Genomic DNA, 26,061 nt, shown 5'->3' on the forward strand with positions numbered 1-26,061 from the left:
CTTCCATCATGATTTTGTTTAAAAATTAGAATAGGTGTTTGGGATTTTTTAGCTGGAGTACAAAATTAAATAATAGTTGCCCTGAAGGTCTTACATCAATTTTAATGCTAGATTTTTTTTTTTTTTTCCACAAAACAACAGGTGCATTTCATTTTGGTTGCATTTCAGTTAGCATCTAAATACTGAGTCTTAAATAAAATATTATCTTAATTGTTGTGTGGAGGAGTAGGGATTTAACAGCCGAGGCTGGAACAAGCCTCCTCCTTTTCTCTTTCTCTCCTTCCCTCCCTCCCTCTGGGGCAGGGCAGGAGTGGGTGGGGCAGCCCCAGTGAAGCCTCTGCTTCCCCTGCAGATGCAGGCTGTGGGACAGGGATGTGGGACAGGGATGTGGGACAGAGATGTGGGACGGGCTGGCCCAATGGTGTGTGCTGGGTCCTACTCCCCCTCAGCCCAGAGCTGAGCCCACCAGCCCTCAGTGGGATGGGGGTCCAGCCTCAGCAGCCCCCTGCTTTTCCTCCCGAGCTCTGGGGTAAATAAAGCTTTTCCTAATCCCCTTGGGTTAGCCAAGCTGTCCATTCTGAACAGTTGCTAAAGTGCATTTTCACCCAGGCCGCCTCTGGCACAGACCCAGGCGATCCCAAGGGGCTTCCCTCCTGTCCTTGCTCACGCACCCTGGGGTGCACTACCCCTGTCCCCAGCCAAGGGGACACGGACACAAAGACAAACCCCTCAAGCTCTGTATTCAAAGTAGAAAATCTGCTTCTTACTTCTCTACCGACATTGCTATGTTGGAAAACTGTGCTGGGACACTCCTGGTCTCTGCCCCCGGCTTTGTGAACCTTGGATTTCCATGTGTGTACTGCAGCTCTCTCGGCCTGCCAGCCCCAGGCACCAGCCTCCCCCAGCACTTGGTTATTCTACAAGTCTTTTTTATTTTTTCTACCTAGATATGAAGCCAACTTGTATCTAAAATTCATGTCTATCAAAGACACATTCTCATTCAAACTATTGATGGATTCACTTCATTTGGTGTAAGACAATGGTCAAGTACACTCTTGGGACTCCTTTCCCCTTTGCTATATTATATTTATACAGATCATAAGTGAGAGCTGTCCTGAATTCTGCAGGGTAATGGTTAGTTTGTCCATCTTGTGCCTTCTGTTGTGTTTACCAATATGGTCATGTGGGGAAAATAAAATGCTCCCTCAGCTTGCAGAGAGCTCAGGCAGATACCAGGCAATTAATGAACTGAGCAGCAATTTTTCTAAAATAAGCCACAAAGAGTTTCAGTGTTAATGCTGATATATGCTGATATGTTTTCTAGCTTTTTCTTCATTCCTTCAATGCACGTTGAGACTCCTTAATTCATAGCCATCAATGTATTTTCATTCCCTCCTCTGAGTTATTCCTTCTAATCTCAGCATGGCTTCTGAATTTTACTTTGATCATTTCTGTAAAGTTTAAATCTTCTTTCCTTGCTTAAATTGGAGCTAGATACCACTGCCTGGTCCCCCAAAAAATACACCAAGCCTTAAGAGGCATACAAACCCTCAGAATTAAGCTAACATATCTTGAGGAGGCAACAGGAAAGGACAGTGCTGTCTGGCCATTGAAAAGCAAGAAACTAACAGGCAGCATGAAGAGAGGCTGCACATTTGCAGATAAGGAACACACTTTTGTGGAAATCTATCTGAAAATAGGTTCTGCTTTGCAGGAAAGATAAAATATGAAACTCTAGCTATCAGTAGTTTTGTTTTCAAAGAGTGTGGCTTTCTTCAGACCATCTATCTTAAAAACATGCACTGCTGTGCTGCTGTGCAGCCTAGTACATGGGATTTTCCAATCACTCTCTACAAATTAATGAAAACAAACCTCACGTTGCAAAGTTCATTAGCAGAAAAAAAAATCCCAAGGTATTTATGTGATTTTTTTTTTCTTAAAATGGAAATCAGTGGGATTTTTCTCTGCTGAAGACTGTTTCAGAGAGGCATGGCAGTGATACAGGGAGGATTTTATGTACATTAAAACTCTGGATGCAAGATGTTCTGCTCTCCAGCAGAGGGACTTCCACAGCCTGCTTGAAACCTTTTCTGCTTTTGTGACAGACATGCTCAGTGCACACCTACCCTGTGTGCCACAGGGATATCTGAGCTCATCGATGGAATGCAATCCTTTGTTACGCCGAGGTGAAGATGTGGAGAACGATAGGATGGCAGGGAAACATCATTGCATAGCAGTGATACCTATGACTCCAAATCCTGCTTGCTTTCATACAAGTGGACAGCTTTGCTCACTGTGGCTGTACCGTGGCAGGACTGAGCATTTTCCTCTGCAGGGTGAAACCCTTGACCATGCCTGCTACAGAAATCTTAGGCGCTAGCACAGAGTTTCCAGCAAAATGGGTGAGGAGTTATTTACTGGGGCAACTGTGGACTTTGTTTATTGTACTTTATAAACCCCTCAAAGTGGTTAAATTCTACTGTTCTCTGTCCACTAGATGGTTACAAAAGATAGTTACTTGTTTGCATTTCCATATAAAGCCCAAATACAGATGGACTTTTACTATCTGTAATGTTATTCACACACTTCTTTTCTAAGATATAACTTGCTTTACATTCTATAACATTTCTCCATTCCTTGTATCTTTTTGTGAACAATGTCGTACCTTTATAGAATGAGAATCACTTAGGCTGAAAAATGCCTTTAACCCAGCACTGAAAAGCCCCCTACTAAACCACTTCCCCAGGTGCCACATCTGCATGTCTTTTAAATACCTCCAAGGATTGTAGAATGGACTCTTCCACTTCCCAGGGCAGCCTGTTCTGCTGCTTGACAGCTCTTTCCGTGAAGAAATTTTTGTCTAATATAAGTACATGGTATCCTACTGTGTGAGCCTAAGTGTTAAAGAAGGTCACTGACCATTACCCTCTGTATTATGGGGCCTTCATTCTGCTCCCTGTGTCCATCTTCCAGCTCAGGGGGTGGTACCTGGAGAACAGCTGGTCCTACTATTGGACACTGAGGCAAAGAAGGCATTAAGTACCTCAGCTTCTTCCTCATCTTTTGTCATTATATTCTCTCTACCATCCAAAAAGAGGATGGAGAGTCTCCTTAGACTTCTTTTGACTGCTAATGTATCTAGAGAAACATTTTTTATTGTCTTTTATGACAGTAGACAGATTAAGTGCTAGTCAGGATTTGGCCCTTCTAATTTTCTCCCTCCATAACCTCATGACACCCTTGTCCTCCTGAGTTGCCTGTCCCTTCTTCCAACTTTCATAAACTCTCTCTTTTCCTGAGTCCCAGCAAAAGCCTGTTCAGTCAATCATCTTCCCTGCTGGTTTGTCTTTTGGCACTTGAGGTTGGCCTGCTTCTGCATGCTTAACATTTCCTTCTTTCTTTCCTTCCTTTCTTCTTTTCTTTCTTTACAAGACAATGCATCCTATCTAGAATACTTCTCTGCTACTCATACCCCTCTCTGTAGGATATTTTTATTTGGATATGCATTTCGGAAATACAGCTTTGTGGCACTTTTGTTGCTCAAAAATATTCTATGCTCCTGCCATTATTACAGTTCCAAGCCCCCCACCTGACTTCCTCTGCTACTCCCTTAATTTCTTAAACTTTGTCCTTTTATAATCAATAACTTCATTTCCAGGATAAACTTATGTTTATCTTTCAGTTTAAATAGAGACAATTCGTGACTTCATCCAAAGTTGCTTTGTGCAACCAAAGCTTTCCAAATGTCCTCACCATTTCCCAGAGCTAAGGACAGAAGACAGGCTCTTAGTCTGGCTCAGCATTTTGGTAAATGCTGGCTGCCCCTACACTACAGAATTTTTAGTGTTCTGCATCAGAGACCAGCCACATAATCAATCTCTGCTCATAAGCCATTTCTTCTTATGTTTAGGTGGTCCCTCTACTGCTCCCCATCAATATACCATAGATATATTTGGTGAATAGTAACTGATTAATCTTCACCATTCCACCAATAAGCAAGCAAGAAATAAGAAAATAAGGCATAGGGGAGTTAAATGACAATAGATACATAATTACCTAATGTATGGTTGGAATTATAATATAGGTTTCCTTAGATCAGATCTATTTTTAATTATTAAGCATAGTCACCACTTCTTTGAACAATTGTATTAAAAATGGTGGGTTATGAGAACTCAGCTGCAAATTTGTCTTTTTTTTTTTTTTTTTTTTTTTTTTTTTTTTTTTTTTTTTTTTTTTTTTTTCAAATTAAGCATTTTGAAAACCACAAGTCTGGGATCCACGAAGATTTGAGAAAACCAATTAACAGTAATCTGCCCTTTCCCAGATCCTATATTCCTGTTTGAATGCTAGCTGTGCCCATCTGATCAACAAAGAGGGGAATAACATAATACATCACCTTAATCTTTTGGAAAGTCTAATTTGCTCATTATGATATTATGACATAAGGAAAGCAGTATCAATAAAATCAATAGCCACAGCACACAAAAACAGATACCCTGTATGCCACAATCCAGCAGACTGAGCATGGGCTAAGAGCCCAGCTGTTGGAAACACATTTCACCCGTCATCCATTATTTGCACATTAAGATAGAATAGGTGTTGAAAGAACAATCAATGTTTGTATCTTTATGGAGATAAGACTTTTGTCATTCCTCTGAAATCAGGGTCAAAATCACACCTTTGAAAGTTATGCTATCATAGTAAATGGCAACATATAGATGGGCAGTAAGAGATTGTCAGCTGGAAGGGAAGACTTCGGGAGAGAAAGCTTGTACTAGTTTTTCTTGTTTTTCATGAAGTCATGACCGTACCATACATTATTCAATTAACAAGATCACCCTCCTACAGTCACTTGAAAATTCCTCTTATCATCTTTGTTCCTTTCTTCTGTATGAATTGAGGTGGATTTTTCCCACCACAGTTTCAGTGAACCCTGGCTGCAGCTTCTAAGAGGCTCATTATCTCTTCTATCACATCAGCTTCTGCTTTCAAGGCTTATTGTTTAGTTCTTAGTATAAACTGACAGGCTAAAATCCCTTCAAAACACCCAAGGTGCCTTTGCCACTGAGTAAACAGCAAAGCATCAGGAGTGCCGTAAAACCCATTTAATCAAAAATATATACTACATGAACACTGGGACACTGAAAACCTTTGGAAGTACAATTACCCTAATTTCTTCCAAAGATGAAGAACACTTGATATGTTATTTAAATGGGCCATCATTTTGAATCTCCATTATAGATTTGATTTTTTTCTGTAAAATATGCTTTAGAAATGTGCAGGTTTCTCTCAGTCTTCATGTCTGGCAGCACTCAGAAGTAATACAATCAAATCAGTTCATGCAGGTTACAGAGCTGTAACCTGTACAGATTTGGCTATCCAAATATAATCTTCTTAACAAGTTGCTGGCTGTCTGGAGTAAGTAAATCAACCTTACTCTTGTGGTCTTTGCTTTGTTCAAGACATTATTGGAGCAACTCACCAAGATGCAAACACAAATATGTGATTATTGCAAAGCACTCCTCAGGGAGATTTCCACTCCAACCTCAGTTACATTCAATAGTATTTTGGGGACTAACTCCCTGAAAGCCAGACAAAAATTCTCCATCAAAATAAGGGTGCCTGTGTGTGCATACACATATGCATGTGCACCTAAATCCATCTGTGCTCCTGCCTCCTTGTGCACATACACCCCACACGTGCACACCAGTGATGCAGTGCCACAGTGCTTTGACAGAAGCCATTCACATGATGTTTAAGCAAAACCTCTTCTTTCAATTGCTACTCTCAGCTAGTTCTGTCAAACTAATAATACAGGTCTGTGCAACAAAATGTTACAATATCAGTATTAGCATATAAAATAAAGGTAAGTATAGGTTTCCCATGTCTTTATTTCTTTTCCATTTTCTCTCTATTGGAGAAACTTGCCAAAGCCAAACACTTTCATTTTTTTCCTATGTGGCAGTTTTGTTTCTGATGATGACAAAATAAGTATCTCTGTTTAAGATAAAAGGAGATGTTGCTCCTTTGATTTGTTTTTTTTTTTTTTTTTTAATTCCTAAAAATGTACAATAACTATAACTACAGTGGACTATTTAATAGTCCTGTAAGCATTACACGGTCTATCGCTGAAGAGAGTCTAGCTGCCTCAACTAAACAAAATCACTTGCTGTAAGAGCATTTTTCAGGACAGTGATAAATCACAGTGTAATATAATCATGCATTAAGCTCCAACCAGATGTGAGACTGGCACAAATATTAAAGTACAACTGGGGAAGTCAAGTATGTACAAGTCATTGACAACATTGGTGTAAGTGCTCTAGACAAGACATTTAAAAGAAATTTACATAAAAACATAGATTAAATTTATCAAAGTTTGATAAATTTTAAGACAGTAAAAAAGTACAGAAAGCATGAAAAAATAAAAAACCCAGCCAGTTCATACTGTACAGTTTTACTACATTTATATTACAGAATGAAGACAGAAAAAAGATACAAGGAATTAAGAGCAAAGAAAATTCTGCTGGCTGTGGCCAGCGGAATTTCATTGCCAATGAGAGATGCGCACACACAGATGCACGCACACGCACAGAAAACAAAGACATAAACCAAAAGAACCATTTACTGTAACAAGTGACAGACAGAGAGGTGGGAACATTTGGCATGTTGCAGCACATGGAGTCATTCCCGATTGGCTAACGATGGTACCTGGCTCGGCTGGAGGTCGCCGGGCTGCCTGAGCGGCGCCACCGACGGAGGAGGCACTCCTGACGTGGATGCGGAGCGGCCCAGCCGGCAGCTGGACTTGGACTCTGGAAAGGGAGAGAGAGAAACTCCAGTGAGCAGGAGCAGGTACTGCTGCAGCAAGCTGAAACACTGTGGATCCAGGATTCCCTTGGAATGGAGACTCCAGCCTTGGTAACAAGTTAAAGTCTTGGACATATGGCTGAATCATGAGCGGAAGTTGAGATCAGAAGAGGGATTCAGGCAGGACTCATGCCATGTCCTGGCCTCTTTGCTCGGGCATCTCTGAAGGATAGAGCATAAAACAGCAGACAGGAAGAATACAAAAGAAGCATTCCTGTTTCCCCACTCCCCTGCTCTCCAGCATCTTTTCTACTCCTCATGTACCACAGCAGTGATTAAGGGAGGTACAGAAACTTCTTGTTTCACCTCTTCATCCCAGAGCTGAGAGACATGACAGCCCAAAGACTGACTGTGCTGAAGGAAAGCATGAAATGCCAAAAAATGAAGGAGGAGGTATGTAAAAGTGGTGAAGATACTCTCACACTTGGGGATTTGGAATGACACCAAAAATACTTGGGAATCTCATGTCATTGGCAATGAAGGAAGAAGAAGAGACAAATCAAAACATCAGCAGTGGCAAAGTCAGTTGCCCACAATCAAGATGATAGCAGAAGCAATGTTTGCCTTGAGAGAAAGCTCAATTTCAGAGAAGAACTTCACAAAAATGACACAGTTATTTGATTTTCCTTCTGCTGCTTTATATGGAATAATTTCTGAGAAGGTTCCCCACTGATTTCCAGCACAGGTTACTATTGTACACACTGACACGAGGTGACCATGCATTTCAGGAGGCCTGGAGGAAATTGTTTATATCTAAGTCATGCTGACACCCATGTACTACCCCAGCATTCAGCTGGTCTGGGAGAAAATGTCTTTTCCTAAAAAAGGGATCTGCCTGTTTCTGACCAGGAAATTTTTTAGTCCTTACATTTCCTTTATATGGCTGAGGAAGCACCTCTCATTCTGTGGCTCTGCTCAGATCAATGTGTTCATTCTCCTCATGTTTCATAAACCTTCTTCCCAAACCTGCACCTGCTTTTTACATTCAGTGGGCAAACACTGAAAACATTTGGACTCACCAGACAGATTTGGTACAATAACAGAGTCTCACTCTTCACATTGGCAGTGCTGCTTTACCATGAAGAACAAGTAATTACAATGTCATGCTTCATTACAATTTAAAGAATTGTGAGTTTTTTAAATAAGGTTTGAAGAATTCCTCCTATTCAATTCTATGTTTTCAAGAAGAAAGAAAGGACCTATGCCTCATGCAGTTGTGGTTTAGCAAGTTTGTCTCTGAAGCACATCTTTTGCCTGTGTCTGTCTGAAATTTATTTTGTCATGCCTCATTTATACAGCTGCTTTTTCTGCATTTGTTTTACACTGATTTCTCTATTTCCTGTGGATCTCTCATATCACCACTGGCCACTGGCTGGGCCACAGCTTGAAAGGAAGAAAATGCCTATTGCCAGCATGACCTTTAAGTCACTTGGCACACCTTGGAAACTTGAGGACAGCTGGCACATTACTCCACATACCAGCAACATGCTGAAATGGATTCTTCCACTCTCACTGATGCTTTCTCATTGTCACCTTCTATGCTTATTTTCTTCAGATATTTCAGAATTCAATAGGGCGTAGAGGAGAGCTATCCACTTATGCTGGAGCACTTAGACCAATGAAAGCATCTGTATGGGTGAATATTCATAAACTAAATATTAATATGTTAGTTAACATCCAGCTGGCTGAGCAGCAAAAATATTTATGCTGCTAGCTGAATGCATTATTCAATTCACTCTCTCCTAGGCAGTCTGTAAACACACCACGAGTCAGCACAGCCATAGGCGCACAGAAAGGAGCAGACTGGCCTCCTCCATAACCTTGCTTTTGTACACAGTCTGCTGGTTTGCTTTTTTTGGACTTGGGCAGTTACTCTGAAGGTTGATTAGATTTGTTTTTGCTCTGATTTTACGCAGTCTGTGTGCCAGATTTCTGACCGTTCCTTTCAGTAATACAGATATAATAATGTATCTCATTATTATATCTCATCTCTCATCTCCTGGAATTCTGCTGGGGTTTCAGAAAGGACAAGAACTGTGTTTTTTCAGTTGTTTTTCTCTACTGCTAAGTAAAGATTCTGTTTCTGCTGTGACAAGCAGAATCAGACACTCAGCACATAAAAAAACTCCAAGACACTGTCTGACTATACTTCTGAATTATTTTCTTTGCTTTAGGAAAGCAGAAAGAAGTGTCATAATTTCCAATTTGGATCTATGAGCAGCAGCAAGAGATTACCATTTCCTTGCCAAAGAGACTCCTTTCATCTGGCATCAAAGAAATAAAACCTATCACACACAGATGAAGTATTAGTTCCTTTATCTCCCTGTAATATATGTTCCAGTATTAAGGAAACTATTGTGATTTCCATGGTGATCCTCACCAAAAGGTGCTTCAGACATGGCTCCATCTAGCTTTTTTTGTCTCAGTGGCAATATTTTTAGACCAAATAAATACTGTATTCTACTGTAAATAGTGATCTGAGTAACAGCACACCACTTTGGGGGAAAAATAGACCACAAAAGGTCTGTTCTTTAAGTGCTGCACAACTCACTGCTCTGTATTCCGCAGCATGTTATTTTTTAGCTATGGGCAGCTTATTCTCTCTGCTGGGACTCTATGGGTTGTCCTATTTGCTGCCAAGGATCTTAAAGGAAAAACTACTGCTAGCAAATATCAGGGATGGTTTCTAGCATTTAGAAATTCATGTTTATCTCTTGTGGATGATACTGAGACAACTCAGTATTAACATCTGAAATGAGTAGTCTTGGACTTGAGAAGTCCCCTTAGTGACAGTAATTCATGGTGTGGAGCTGAGTTCTATCAGCCATCCTGACAGACAAAGGGGAAGGCTTTGTAGGCCAGGGCATGCAGGGCATGTGAGCAGCCTTTGGAGATGCCATCAATGGGCAGCATGAGGTCCGAATTCAGCAGATTCTTGGGGGTAGCCAGAAGGCTCTGAAATATTATGCAGAAAAATGTTCATGAGATTCACTTGGTGTATTTGGAAATTTAGCGGTATTATTTTGCGCAGCTTCAAATGTCACATCTCTCACAGTGACATGGTACGAAAAATGCACTGCAGGTTTCTGGGAGCCAGGTGGATCGTAGTGCCAGGGTGGCACAATGGGCCAGTGGGCCTCAGTCCCCTCTTATGGCACCCACAGTGGCCACAGCACTGAGACAGTGGGACCACAGCCCCCTGACACCAAACCCACAGACAAAATCAGTGGCAATAGGCCAAGCATCACTGCACTCTTGGGTTTAAACTCCGTTTTGACAGCACCAGGAGGGTTAGACACGGAACCAGGCAAGCATTTACTTCCAAAGGGCAGCATTAAGGATGAGAATTTCAAGAGAGACTGTGCAGCACAGAAATACAGGCTTTCCAAACACAAAGAGGATTGCCTTAAAGTTGTGTATTTAATTATGTGTCTAAGCACTCATATAAATGGCTGGTTTTCAAAAACTGCAGGGGCTGCCAGCATGACTAAAGATGTAGAAGCTTGGTTGATTGTATTTGGGACATGGGGTGTCGTAGGATTTTCCTCAATAATGCCCAGTGCTGAAATGCCACAAGATTTTATGGAAATATTTTCAATCAGTTTTATACCAACATGCTACGGCTTTATATATTTTCCAGGAGTACAACAACTCTTCACGATTTTTATTTTTGGATCTTAATGGGAAGAGTTCTTTATTCATCCAAGGAAGCCTTCATTCTGCCTATCCTAATCTTAATTCAAAAAAATGCTCTGGCTGTCACTTACATTGGAGAAGCTTCTTATCCTGTCACAGTCTCTTCTTTGCACATGAAAAGAGAAATATTGCTTATTTGCTACAGCTGCCAAGAAATGCGTTTTGAATTAAACAAGGCAATGTGACAGGCTGGGAGCAATCACATAAAAAATAAAAAAAGGAGAAAAAGAAGAGAAAAAAAGCATATATACTGGAAAAATACATCACACCAAGTGTCTTCATACTGGCCTAAAAAGAGATGAGTAAGCTGAAATAAAACTTGAAGTTATGAAACATTATGGTGCAATAAACTATGTAGTAATATGCTATCTAAACAAAGCATTCAGTACTTTGCTATTGGCAGAAGCCAATTAGTTCTAAAATATCACAGCAGCACATCAAACTCAACAGTTTTCACAAGGGGAGCACTGAACCTGTGGAGCTCAATGTTGCCAGATATCCATAGGTCAAAAGTTTAGCAACTCTCAAACCCAAGTCAGGTAGTGAGCAAAACCATGTCTGAAAAGGACCCCCCTGTTTAGGTTTAGGGGATATTTGGCCCAAAGTGAAAAGCTGTTAGTGGAATATACTTTGTATCCTGAAATATGGGTGTTTATTTTCTTTGAAAAGCTTTTGTTATAGGATTTGGCTGTGTTTGTTTGCTATTTCCTGGCTTCTTTGAAATACAAGTATGTGTTTGGTATCTTTGTTCAGGTTTTTTGTGTGTGTTTTTCTTACACCAAGGCAATATTTTTACTCCAGCCAGAATTGGTGTGATCCCACATCCTGGAGGTCTCACAGCAGGACCATGGGCACTGGTGGGATGCCCTCAGTGTGCAGCTCGCGGTGCTGCTCATTTCATTGCAGGTGACAGGCACTGCTCAGGGGAGCTTGTGAGCAGAGAACAGAGTGACCAGTGCAGGCAGGGTCTGGGCCACTTGGCCAGTAACCAAAAACCCCAGCGTTAAGTTGCCTTCATGTGGAAAATCCTTGTGGGTTTAGGAGCACAGTGATACTGCTCTGAGGAGAAAATGTAGGGGTTTGTGGCAAAGACCTGGCTGGCAGGAACTGACTTTTTGCTGCTATTCCCTTCTTACACCAATGGAAGCATCTTGTGCCTTAGGCTTACCAGGCTTTGCCCCATTCCCAAATAGATGAACTTAAAATATTCATTGCTTTTGGGAATCAACAATGTAATTCCAATTAAGGGTGGGTATTTCCCCCCTTCCTGATTACCTACAATCTTTTCAGATGGAATATTTATGGCTGGCTGAGTGACAAGCTGGTGGCAATTCAAAACCAGGATGCAACCGTTTCTGAGATTTTAAAGGCAGGGCAGTGCCTGTCTCCAGCAGCAGGTGGCAATGTAAAATGCTTCTCCGTTGCTGTTAGGAAAAAAGCAGCAACATTCCAGAAAATACTCTTCAAGTCTCCTGGAGTGAAGTTATACAGATTCTGTTTTACAGATTGTGTTTGGCTGTTCATTATAATTGCACTGACTTTCCTAAAAGTCAGCATGCCCCTAAATCACACTGCTTTCCATAAGAAATTATAGGATGCCAAGAAACAGAAAGTGCCCTTGACAAATTCTGTCACAGAACAATCAGGCATTAGAGACAGTGATAACTGTGTGCAGCTGACAGCCCAGGCTCTTTGAACAAAATGGACAGAAAGCTCAAGATTGTGTTTGGAGATGGCTCATTCTCCCTCTGATCCTACTAGCAGTTTCAGAGCTGGGGAGAACCCACTGAAAATCAGTGTTCTCACTCAGGTATTTGCCCAGGCCTCCCCAGTTCCCAGCTCATCTGTGCTGGAGCAGAGCTGCCTGATGAGCACATGTGGGAAATCCATTCCACCCTTTCTCTTCTGCAGCAGAGCAATTCAACCCCATTAAAAAAAATTATTTCAATATTTCCCTAACAAATGCCTGTACCAGTGTGAACTAGGAGGCAGGTACCAAACTGTGGTGTTTCAAGCACATGTCTGCACAAAAAAAAAAAAAAAATAGCCTTTTTTTCTGTTATGTATGATGTTGCAAAGAGAGCAGCAGCAGTGATGACTGTACTGGGAACTACCTAGATTTTATTTGAGGTAAATCTAAGTTCTAATTCCTAGTGCAGAATTGCTTTATCCCCTTGACTCCAGAAAACATTTGTATTCATATGAAAATATTAAATTGCTCTTCTTGCATTCTGCTACAGTTTTAATTTAATTGCAGAGAATGAGTTGTTACTGTTCATGTACAAGTTCATTGAGGAGAACTGTGTACAGCATTCTCAATGCAGTGCCCCACCAAATAAAGGTAAAACGTGTTGCTCAGGCAACAGCAAGAGACATAGGGGAAAAAATATTCAGGGCAGATGAGAGGCAATATTCATCAAATGAAATATCATAAATCTGCAGGGAAAGAAAAGTCATAATCAGCTCTCAGATTTTAATCATAGAAAGGAGTCAAAATTCAGCCAAGAAAATAAAATTTTTCTTTGACAGTCCTAGCAATGTAAGACAAAGTCACAGTTAGCTAAATCAAGGCATGATTCAACAACTATTACAGTTTGCTGATGCCAAATGGAGACTGAGGCCAACATGTTTTGTCTACTTTTGGAGATCAACCAACTCTTTAAAATAAAACTGCTACAGAAATGTTGGACAGCAGTGTTATATTTTGCTAAGAGCTTACTCTTCAATTTTAGCTTCTTTGCTACTCTGGTCCATAGTGTCACCTTGCAGAACTGAAGAGACTGTTACACACCTTTGGTCTAATTTTCAGATGTCCCAACGTTTGATGTGGTAGCTTTAAACCCATCATTTAACCTGCATTAGCACAGATGACAGTCTAAGACACTGGGAACAGAATCTTTACCAAAAGCTATGAGTTTATCTGGAAAATTCCCACCTTCCAGGAAGCTTTGTAAGAAGAGACAAGTAAGCAGATGGCAGTAGTACAAAAAAGACCTGTGCTAGAGTTGTAAGTTTTGCAGAAAAGTCACTTTCACTGCAGCAGGAAGGAGTGTTCGGGGGGTCTGTAGCAAGCAAAGCTGGACTACATGATTGCTGCAAATGACATTTCACATCAGCAAAGACTCCTCAACTTATACACTGAGTTTCAGGTGTCATTTTCAGCAATTCAGGGACAATGTGAGTCCCATTATCACACAGGGAAGCGATGTTCTGGGTGAGGTGTGAGCATCTCTGCTCACTCAGCAGTGTAAACAACTCCTTGCTGCCACTCACTGCCCAGCAGATCTCTCAGGCAGGAATGATTTCTGGTCTGAGCAGCTCATTCCTGCTCTTATACTTACAGAACATTGACCACGAGGCTTCAGGACTAGACATGCCAACTGTCCTTAAAAGGGATATTTCTCACACTAACTAATAAGCAATGAAGTTACTCTTTTATGAGAGCTGTCAAATCTCTAAAGTACCAATACAGTACTCATGCAAGGGCCATAAATATCTCTTTACAGATGTCTATTCATTTATCAGTTCCATTTGTCTTAGTCAATTTATAAACAAGACTGCATTATAATGCCATGGTTTATGGCAATTTACCATTTAATATGTAAATATTTTTGAATAATAAAATAAATAAGTGTTTATCTGAGACTTCTGAAATCCACAGTCACTTTTCCAGAAATTTCTGTACAAGCAGAAAGCAAAGGCTGCCTGTGTCCTGTCACCGTGCTCCTCAGTAGGACAGCCTTACTTTTGCAAAGTGTATTTTTGTAACTTTATGTGATACCTGAACTCATGAACTTCCTGAGGTGCCATCCTAGGAGTGTCTTTGCCTTTTCAGTGTCAGGTGGAATCCCTTACTTCTTTTTAAGTAGATGACTAACACGTTTATGCGCTTCTATTCCATGCCACCATCTCAGCTTTCCAGCACAGAGCACAAGCACAGCACAAGCCTTATTAGTGCAGCAGTCATTGTGCAGGGCCAAATCTAGAAGATATTTGGAAGTCCAAAGAATGTGGATGCTTCCTACACCAGTGTATCTTTAGAGACTCTTCATCTCACAAGGAGATTTGTGAGATTTTCCCCGCGTCGTGCTTGACGTACCTGAGCTGTTGCCTCCAGCCAGCATGGTTGGGCTGACGGAGGATCTCCCCAGCCTGCTGGACACCATGGGGGGGCCTGGTGTTCCATCCCATTCCTGAGCTTTCCCTGGCTCCCTGGAGGAAGCTGTCCCATGATGTCCTCTCTCTTTGTTTTCCAGCTTTGGTAGTGGCTCAGTGCTGTGGCTTCTGATCTTCAGCTCATCTAGTGGTTCTACAAAATACACAAGAGCACATTTCTTTACAGAGTAACTGCTAATCACCCACATCATGCAATAATCTTTTGCAAAATACTCCATCCCTATCAATCATAAATCCTTTAAGGGCAGTTTATAGCATGGTTTTACCATCTAGGCCAAAACCATAGGTTTCAATACACTTTTAATTATTAAAAGCACACACCATGAAGCAGATGGATAAAATGTAACATTTCTGTTACAATTTTCATACGCCAGGAAAATAATTAAGAAAATGGATCCCTACCAAATTGTGGTTTATTAAAAATTTATAGAAATATTTGAAATCTTTTCAGCTGTCATTTCATTAGGAACAAGTACTTCTTCAGGCACTTTCTAAGGAAGCTCCCTCCTAAGGCAATATTGTGCAAGCAACATATCTGTCCTTCTCATAAGCTCTAATAAAAGCACACAATCCACAAAACAAAACAGCACAAATCCATTTTGGGTGTGCCCAGCACCACAACCTAGGGAATGAAATTGCACTTGGTTGAAAAAGCCTTGGAGTCAGAAAATTACTTTCTGTTTGCAACACCACAAGTCAATGAAAAGAGGAGCAATTCGAAACACAGCTGAATGATTTTTTCAAGTGAAGCAGTGATGTCTGCTTTCTTCATGGCTGGTGATTTTCTGTTCTTTTCTCAAGACCTCAGTTTCTTTTCTCATAGGTTGAGCAATGCATGGAGAAAGAATTAATTCCTGCTCTTTCTCATCTGTAGCTATGAAAAATTCACATGGAAAACTAGATACAGAAGAAACATTAGATTGCTCTTTAGTTGTAAGAGCTAATTACTGTGCTACTCAGTTATTCAAGGCTGCTGTTTACCTCATTTTGAAAAAAAAATCAGTTTGGAATTTTATATCTCAACCCAAAAGTCATGATACACTCAGTTTTAGTCACACAAATTTATTAATCCACCCCCTGATGTACCTTAATTTCTGTGTGCATCTACAGTCTTGGAATCCACATTTGATAGAGATAACAATCTTCCCTTGAGCTCTATGTCAAAAACTTTTAGAGGCTTCAAGGGACATTGGAAGATTTGAGAGAGCCAAGCAAAGAGAAAACGCCAGGAGCCACAGAGAGGCAGGAGGTTCCAGCAGTTCCCTGAGGGGCCCGTGCTGAATGGCAGGGCAGATTTACAGTCTGAGCTGCCACTTGCTCTCCCAGTCATCCCCACGGCCCTGAACTGGGACTGTTCAGCCACTCAGGTGATACAGTCCCCAAAAAGGACCACATTCAAATCACTTTGATTTGCCCATGGCTCAGTGTCCCACAGACTGTTACCTGTGGTACAGCAAACAGGGGAAGATGCACTGCTAGACAGCTCTGATGGGCAGAGAACCCACCTATGCACAGCAGTGACAAAATCTCACCTTGTTTTGGGTTCTTTGACATTCCAGTCTGTAGATGACCTTAGTGAGCAACAACACAGTCAGCCTGGGGTTTCCTCAATGAAACATCATACAGGAGACATGTAAGAATATCTAACTGTACATGCGGTGCAAGATGTAATCATTAGTGTATTTTGTTAATTACAATTGGTTAACAGTAAAATTTAATGTTGAGGATATCTTACCAGAGCCTTCAAGTAGTAACACTGCATGATAAAATGATTAAACCACCCTGGGCTGGGAGTCGTAAATAGGATTCTGTAAAATTTATGTGATAAAGACCTTCAAAACTCAAACCTCTTCCATGAACCTCTAATTCACCTACCTACTTTAGTGTATTCAAAAAGACACTGCAGTGAAAATCCAAAGTGTTTGTTTTTCCTAGCTGGTAACCCCAGTGGGGTACAAGGTCAAGTAACAGTCTGTATCAATATAACATGACATCTGCCTTTCAGGGACCTTTGCTGGGAGATGTCTGTGACACAGATCTGTCTCACTGCACAGACAGACCTGCTAATACAAAGAGCTGTGCAAAGAGAGGGAGAGCCCAAATTATTACCAGGATTAGAACTGTTTCAGTTGACAGCATCGAGCTATCAAAAATACTGATGTGTTTTCTCACATAACAGATGCATGCAATCATATGTGATTTTTTTTCTTCACACCAATAACATGCACTTCTTTAAGACAGTACTTATCTGGGAAAAGCACAGATAAAAGCAAAGTTTCAAAATTCTTTAGAAATGCACACAATCCTCCTTCCCAATAGTACAGGACAGTGTCTAGGTCGCAGTTTATTCTTCACAGCAAAATGAAGAGAAAGCCAGGACACTAGAATGTGTTTTGAGAAGGTAAGAATTGGGCCCTCCAAGTGCCCTACCAAATTAATACATCATTCAATAGAGTTAATCTACTATGTCATCCAGCTGTTCCTGGAAATGCTGTGACTACCTTAGTGAAAACCTTCTCTGCGTGTGCCTCATTGACACTACTTGAACACCTCCCCCTTGAAATTTCACACACATGCAGTCAGCCCTTGTCACAGTGGAAATGCTCTGGCTGAGTGTGTAGCTAAGGATTTATCTACTTCAGTTTACTTAACAGAGAAACATTTGTACTTGTTGCCTGATAAAAAAGATTTGTGCATTCTTAGTTGTTATTGTCAGCTGAATCAAAGCTCAGCTTTTGCAACCAGCTGGAAACTGTGGAACTATTCAGACTAAATAAAGATTTGGTTTATAGTCTAATTTTTTATAAGGTGTAGAAAATCAGTTTTCAGCTGGCTGTCTAGACTTTGTAAATTTACATTCCACTATCCTTTCTTGTGGATTTTCTGTTCACAGTTTATCTGAAAAGTAATATATCCTAAAAATGAAAGGCAGATTGAAACAGATTATAATGTCATGTAGCCCGTCACAGGGCCTGAATCATTATTATTTGGTGATCATTATCAGTAACAATGATACACAGACAGAAAACAACATGTCAGTGTTTTATGTAGTTTTCTGTAATATTACTTTCCAGCTCACTTGTAAATACAGAAAAAATGAAAAAGGAAATTATTGCCTCACTTTTACTCAAATATTTTTGTGAGAAGTTTAGAACAGCTTCAGCTTCTTTAATAAATGTCAATGGGCATCATACTCAAACTAAATTAAAATAAATCAAAAAATCACCCTGCTACTTCTTGGTTGACTGAAAGAGCACTTCAGTTCCAATGTGCTCAGGACAGCTCCAGAAATGCAGAATGCTCCTCTGCCAGGTCTCAGCCCATCCCTGGCCCATTTGTTGACTGTGCCAGCCACTTGGATGTTTTTGTCTTGTCAGCTAGTCCCTGCTGCAAATGTAGCTCCATGGAGCAAGCTGAGTGGCACAAATGGTTGTGTCTCATAAGAGCACATTCCCCGCTCCACTTTTTTGGCTCCTGCAGCCTGGCCCAAGACAGAACACACCTGTAGTTACCTGTGGGGTGGGGATCTTATTGTGACCTGAAAAGGAAACCAAGATATTTTACACAGAGTAACCCTTTATAAAGGCTACAGCAGGACTTAAATGGCCACTTTATCCCTATTGATCCCATCCTGAAAACAAGAACTCTTACCAGTCAGATTTATCTATGTACATAAAGACACAGCTGAAAGGTAACAGTAGCTGCTGCACAGCTTTTTAATTTTTTTTTTTATTTTTATTTGGGAAGTGCAGAAACATAAGTTGGATCTAGGTTATCTTGTGCTGTTAAAAACCTTAATTTGGAGGTGGGAAATGCCAAAGCTCAGTATTATGCTGGGAGCTCACTGAGTCACATGGTGGCCAGCAGAAAATCCTTTTGCAGTCAAGTGCTACTTTTTGAAAAGCTGAAATTATTATGGAAAGCATCTTTATTGTTCAATAATTCTCCCACCAAAATGGTACATAAAAATGTAAATTTCAAGAAATAATTCACTGCTTTAAATATTTATGGACACAGTTGGTTAAACTGCCATAAAGGCACTCAAATGTTTCAAGCACTTTCAGCTGTCATAGTATTTCAATATGTAAAGATATGCATTTTTCTTATTTATTTCACCAGAATCTCAGACTTTTCCATTTAAAGCATAAGATGGTTAACATCTCCTATAAACTAATATTTTACAGATAATTGGCATGTACAATCTCCCCTGTAGGAAAAGTCCCCTAATAGCCGAGCACTAGGCAAGGCTGGCATGTGAGCTGTGGTACTAGAAAACTTGGAAATGCTAAAGGAAGTGAGAAACAGAGTCAGTTGTAACTTGGACCTAAGAAAACTGAAATTACAGCTGCAGACAACATCTTACCCAAAAAGCTATCATTCAAATGAATAGAACTCTGTGGCCAGTCTGCCTTTCAGTTCTTAAACACATTAATTTCAATTCCCAGTGGCTTCTTAGTGCAATGCTCAGTGACAAATGGCAGAACCTTTATTACTGCTTGAGGTTTGGGGGAAGAAAGAAAAGCAATTGTCTTAAGAAACTTAAAATGAGGATTGCTCTCTGCCACCTCTCTCAGCTGTGAGCTGAAATGTACAAGATAATCCATACATTATTAATTTATTCCTTTTTTTCCGTTGTGTTTGTTATAAAGTTAAATAAATAATATATCACTCTAGGCAGAACTCACATACTGGGGGAAGCAAATGGTCTAAAGTTCAGCAGTCACATACAGGTGCAAACAAAGTCACTCAGGGTGGGGTTTAGATGTGAGCCAGAGCTCCTTGTCTCCTCCAGCCTCGAGAGATCAGCGCTCCCCTGGTCTGGCCACAGGCATGGCCCTGGCTGGGGGAGCAGGGGCACAGAGCACCTCAGGGGCACACCTGGAGGGGTGCAGATGCAGGATGAGACTGCAACCAGCAGTGTGTGAGGGTCAGTGCTACCTGGGACATGGCCCGGGCACAGTGTCCCTCCTGCCACTGCCGGCACCAGGGCAGCCTGTGCCTGACTGACCCCTTCCGCAGGCACTGCGTGTAGGGCAATACTGAGCCTTCCAGAGAGCCCCAGAGTTTCTTCTGTCTGCATCCCAGGGCTTTTTGTTTACCTTTACTACACATTCAAAATTAGAGCTGCCTTTTAATGGATTTACTGATGTGTGGTGCTTTGTCTGATCTGCACAGGTGTAAATTTATCCCAACCTCTCCCAAAGAAAAATAACAGCTATTAATACCACATGCAAGAAACATGGATAATGCTCAGTGTTTCAGCCATTAAGAGCACATCATACTGTCAATGAAACCCATAACCTCATCTTTATTAACTATAGTTGTTTGTCAATTCTGACTTCATCTGCTTGCTAATTAAGCAGAAGTTTGCTTTGCATATCAATTTTTAAGACCCCTTTTTTACAGTTATGTGAGAGTTGCAGCAGGCAGCTTGTTCAATTAAAAGCAGCTCTGACCTAGTTCCATGCAAAATCAATGGAAAGCCTGAAATTCTCACAAATCATCTAACATTTAAGAAAGACATGGCTGAACCTCTTCTTGGTGTTCATGGAGCACATTTCTGTGAACAGTGTAAGGCTTTTTTTGTTTTATGTGGTGAAATCAGTGGAAATCACATCATCCTGCTACAGACAGCCAAGGGAGGGGAAGAGGAATTGCTGAGGAAAATGCATTTAGTTGATTTTCTGTGGCTGTCCCAAACCTGCTAAGTGTGCAATCCTGCTTAGGAAAACAAGAAAGGAAAAGAAAAAGCCACAGTACAACTAACTGAAGACTAATAAACAAAGGGATAGATTTATAGTAAAATATTTATACCATAGATTTATCAACCAAGGTTTTAGAATAAAAATATTCAATTAAAATTATGGAAGTTATGATCTGGTTGAAAACATATAATGGAATTTTTTAAGTTTCAATAAAATTCATCTGGCAGCACTAGTCCTTTTAAATTAGACAAATTTTTAAAAATTCATCACTGTAAGACATATTCAACATTATTTGATGAACTATAGTAAGAGTAAAAATCCTTTTGCATATTGATTGAAATAGAGGAAAACCTGTTTTTACTATTAAATAAGGACAGACATTTTTCATGCCTGGAAGTGTTCAAAATGTGTGGATATGGCACTTGAGGACATGATTTAATGTTGAATATGGTGGTGGTGCTGGGCTGACAGTTGTAAGTAATGATCTTAGAGGTCTGTTCCACCCTTAATTCTGTGATTGTTTGATTGATCCAAGATTATAATATTTTGGCATATATTACAGAAGTGATGACAATCACCAGTTTCCAACAGGGTCATCATTATTTCTTAATTATTCACTCTGTGCTTGATCTTTTAATTGTGCCTGTTCTGCTGCAAATTGTATCACAGCTCCATCACCTGACCAAAGAGGCCACATCTGGAAGATATGCACTGCACAGATGTACTACTAAAGCAAACAAAAGCAGTGTCCTGGGACTCTCAACATTACATCCAATGGCAGCCTATTAACAAGTTTTTTACTTAATTCAGGCTAGTCACAATTACATATTTAAGCAGAACACTTTATTATGTGACATTCACTGCGCTTATCGTTTTTATCATTTTCCTTTCCGACCTTGGAATGATGGAAATTAGTGATGTGAACACTTAGAAAAATCTTAACAGAAGCCTGTGTCCTCTGGCACTATTTGGGCAGAAAACTAATTAAAACAAGTCAAAGGGAATTCTGTTATTGCCTTCAACACAGCAAGGGTTTTCCTTGCAGAAGTTATCAGCTGTGGCTGGCCAGCCGTGCTGTTTCATAGGAATGTATGGAATAGCTCATTATGGGAAGCTGCAAACATTTCTCTTACAAAGCTTGTGCACTCAGATCTGCTGATAATCCAGGCTGTGGTTTCAGTTAAAAAACTAAATGTGTGCATATGTGCAAATGTGTATGAACAAGGTCTGTGACTGTTTGCAGCAGATAGGGTTTAAGTAGGAGAAGGAATGAGCCTGAAGAGTCTGAGTGTGGCAGGCTTGTGAAACTTTGGTTTCATTGCCATTAGCTTTGGGCTAATTAGCAGCACACATTGCACGTAAGCACAGACTGCCATGCCCACCCTAAACTCTGTAATGATCAAAGAAAACTCTGTTAATGAAACTGTGAAAAATCAGTCTCTGTAAAGGTGGCCCAACTGTTACCTCGTACTTGATTTGAAAGGATGGTACCTACTCTCACTTAAAGGCTTTCCTTCTCAGCCCCATTCATTTCCCCTCTCACTCATTGTGTTATTCAGGTTCTTAAAACAAACCCTTGATCTTTGAATGAGGGCACACAATGGTTTGATGGGTCCTGCACACACCCTAGTACAGTAAGGCAAGAAATCATAAGCAGAGAGAGCCTAAAGAGCTGAAGTATAGAGACATTTCAAGAAAAATGTTTTGTAGGAAGTTCATGACCTTATGTTTCAAAGCTTCACTTCAAAAACATCAATCTTTCATGGAAGTCCTGACTATATTAAACTTGTCAACACTCTTTTGTCAAGTTTTCTGCTGAAAAACAGCCTTTGAACTCTTTCAGGAGCTTGAATGTAAGGTTTTTCCATTTTCTGAACACTTTAATTTCTTCTAAAGAGTATGTTTTTATCCAGATTCAATAGTAAATGTTAGTCAGAAAATGAAGATATAGTAAAGGATATGGATTTTGGAAACTGGGGACAGAACAACCCCCCCCCCCCACCCCCCCGTTTTGTATGTGCACATAAAAATATCCATTTCAAAGTTGAAGTGAAAATTAATTCTTTCCTGGCTATTTGGTCTAGGGTTTAACTAGCTGTATGAAAAACATATTTATTAATGCATTTCTCTTTATTGACTTCATTAAGGAATTAGAAAATTTGCCTTTCATTATTAGAGCACACATGCCAGTTGCACAGCTCTCCTTTTATCCAGTGTGCTACCTGTAAAAGAGGATCTTGACACATTCACTGACCTCATCTGAATTTTGCTCTCTCTTACAGAGCCAGGCACAAGCACCTAATGCTGCTGTGCAGCCTTCGTGCCTAGCTCTAGATCCCAAAAATCCCAAGAAATTTTTTCTCTGCAAGTAAATGCTTAAGTTTCCTCCCTGTTACAGGATGAAACCTTTGTGTCATTCTGGCTTTCTATGCATTTTAACAGAATTAATTATTTTAGGCCCTCCTCACTTTCTAATTAGAGGTTTCATTTTGTGAACTGGTTTTATTCTTGCTAGAAAAGCAACGGTGAAGCCATGCCAGCACAGACTTCCGATATTGAGGAAATGAGTAGAATTGCAGATGGTCTTGCAGCAGCTCTGGCTGATGTCTGTGCATGCATAACCTTACAATTATTGCCTTCACAAGTGTGCAGAGCAGCTACTGTGGCTGGCACAAGGCTCTGTCTGTGTTACAGCACATGCAAACTACATACAAATCACACAAACACTGCTGGAGCAGTAAACTAGCTACAGATTTCCTGGAAGAAGGTTGGTTTTGATTAATGAATTCAAATTCACATGCAAAAATAAAGTAATTGCCATCTTCAGTAAAATTAAACACACAGCTTCTCTCTTTCAGATGAGTAGTTACAAGAACAATGGTTCTCCTTACTCATTCTTCAATGCCAGATAAAGTGCTAATTGCATGTTACTGTTTTAACAATAAAATAATTATTAGGAATGGATAATTCTATTCAAAGGAGGAAACATGAACCTTCACATAAAATTGAATGTAAAGGAACCTGATTCTTTAATATGCATGATTATCCTCACAATTATTTCCTCAGTGTTCCTTACTTTTCACCTTATCTATACCTAGCATGTTTGTACACCCCAGCAATTTCAAATTTTGATATTTGAATCATTTACATGTATAACCTAAATACAACCATTTCTGACACTTAGATTTTTCTTATTACTGATAGAGTCTTGGAAGTTTGAGAGAAAATTTCAGGAAAAGCACATCTATCTCTTTTCCATTAAGAGCCCAAGACTCTTTAGCAGAATATTATTATCTCTTCTCCCAAGCAATTAAGTAAATGAGGAAATGGCCTCAAACTGGACCAGGGGAACTTCAGGTTGGACATCAGAAAGAACTTCTTCACTGGGAGCATTGTCAGGCGTTGGAACAGACTGCCCAGAGAAGTGATGGTGGCACCATCCCTGGAAGGGTTCAGGAAATGACAGTCTGTGGTTTATTTAACAAGGTGGTATTTGGTCCAGGGTTGAACCCCATCTTGAAGGTCTTTCCCAACCTCAGTGATCCTATGGGTAGATTAGATAATACACTGACAAAAATGTGCAGCATATCTTGTGTTCATTCACTACTCAGTGTTTCTGTTATTCACTGCAACATTCTAGAAGCCAAAGTACAGAGTTGTTTTGCAAGGAACAGCAGCCTAGGACAAAGAGAGGACCCTCTTGTCATAATTTATAATGGGATTCTCTGAAGTATATCTTCAGGGACCTTTGGATTGGGTCTTTAAGGATGGGGTTTAAAAAATGAATTTTCTCAGGCAGGAACCAAATCAGTCATGCCAAAAAAAAGTGTGGTTTTTTTTTTAAATGGATATATCAACCACTCAGCCCAAGATACTGCCAGTGTTTGTTACACAGATCAGTAAGGTAAAACCATTTTAAGAAATATAAAGAGGAGAAATAGCAGTCAGAGATATCAGATTTTGGAAGTGAGTGCATAAACCATGTTCCTCCCTTTACTCCCCACAAAGTTCCCACCATCTTCTCTTAAATCATAGAAGTTCTACAGCTGTGTCATTGTAAGGACAGATAAGGCATTTAATTAAACCTTTTCCCTTGTAAAGATGCAATAACAGCAGCTCAAGGAACCATTGAATCAGTTTTCAGATAACATGCTGGTGTGCACAAGTATTTAATTTAACAGTGACCTCAAGCAGCTCCTCTAGCTATGATGCAGATATTCCAATTAATGAAGAAAAAACTCCAAGTTTTGTTTGTAAAACTGTTTTTTTCTCTTGTGATTAATTTTGGGGAAACTGTTATGATCTGTCTGTTTGAAACTTGTGCAGTATTTCACCATCCTAAAGTTCACAGCTCTTGGTTTGGTGGTGGTGGTGTGGTCTGGGTGGTTTTGATTTACTTTTCCTGAACAACACTGTGATCCCCTTCCCTGTGATTTGGTTTAAGAGACTTAAATACTATCTCTATACAAATACTATCTCTATATATTTGCTTGTGGAAAATGTCAGATGGGGTTCAAAGTGCTTTATGAACACTGTGCTTTACAGTAAACACAGACCTTCCTACTAATAATCTCTAGTTTTACTTTTAGGACTTAACAAACAAAAATGCACTTGAATCCTAATGCAAAGAAAATCTGACTCTTAATTCAAGAAAAGATTCATTTCCAGGTCCAATGCTTGATTGTAAAGAGAAGTTCTGAAATAGCTGGCAGCTCATGCTCTCAGGCCAGCCAGCCCTGGCACTGCCAGCCCAGCCAGCTTCATCCGATGTGTCTGCGCCAGCTTCCTGAGTGGAGGAAACATAAATAACCCTGCACTATTCTACTAAGTCAAAGTACTTCCATTCCTATCTTCCTTTTTTTTTTTTTTTTTCCCTCTAGTTCTTTCACAATAGTACCTGATACCCTACCCTGACACCACATCCTCTGAAAAAAACTGCAGTGGGAAATTTTAAAAAAATGCATTTAGCAGTTTTGTTGAAGCCAATACATGCTTATGGAAAACACCACCAGATTAAGCATTTCTTGCCATTAAGATTGAGCACCCATAAGTTGGTCATAAATTGTGTTGTCCTGCTAGAAACAGAAAGGCAATAAACTCTCCAGTTCAGCATCCTGCTGTATCACTGCACCATTTTGAATACAAGCTGTTCTAGTCACAAAGGACACATTTATTTTCTTGAAGCCAGAGACACAGATGGTGTAAACTGGAGTACCTCTCCCAATTTCAAATAAAAAGCTATGATTTATAAGTGCTGAGGATTTGGTCTAAAGGTCAAGATATTTCTCTGGCTTAGAAAGCTCTGTTCAGGGGAGTGGGGAAAATCAATGGCACTTAAAACTGAGAACCTATTATCATTATCCACATCCTTAAGTGCAGCACATGTTACTATGCTTATTTACAATATAGTGAAGTGGGTGCCAGTAAGTGAATTTAAGGAATTTTTCACCGTCTATTTTTGACAACTTTCAGACATCTCACACCTTACTGTACATTAAACCTAAAGAGAAAGTCTTTTTCATTTCTTTACCTGAAACCATCTTTTACTTGAAATATAACAGAGAGAGAATAACTTTATCTCTTTTTCACCCCTTACAAGTTTATTTCTTCTTCAGAA

General features: G+C 40.1%; 1 protein-coding gene across 1 annotated transcript in view; it reads right to left on the bottom strand.

The window, feature by feature from the left end:
* The window catches only part of NYAP2 (neuronal tyrosine-phosphorylated phosphoinositide-3-kinase adaptor 2), a 124,911-nt gene that overhangs the window by 17,619 nt on the left and 81,231 nt on the right, over positions 1–26,061 (bottom strand). Inside the window, exons 4-5 of the mRNA XM_041414426.1 lie at positions 14,663–14,872; positions 6,709–6,812 (exon numbers count right to left, since the gene is read on the bottom strand). Coding sequence (XP_041270360.1) covers positions 6,709–6,812; positions 14,663–14,872 — 314 coding nt within the window. The remainder of the gene's footprint in view (positions 1–6,708; positions 6,813–14,662; positions 14,873–26,061) is intronic.

This window comes from Onychostruthus taczanowskii, unplaced genomic scaffold (assembly GCF_017590055.1).
Source record: "Onychostruthus taczanowskii isolate IOZ18803 unplaced genomic scaffold, ASM1759005v1 scaffold45, whole genome shotgun sequence".
In the NCBI taxonomy this organism is placed as follows: Eukaryota; Metazoa; Chordata; class Aves; order Passeriformes; family Passeridae; genus Onychostruthus; species Onychostruthus taczanowskii.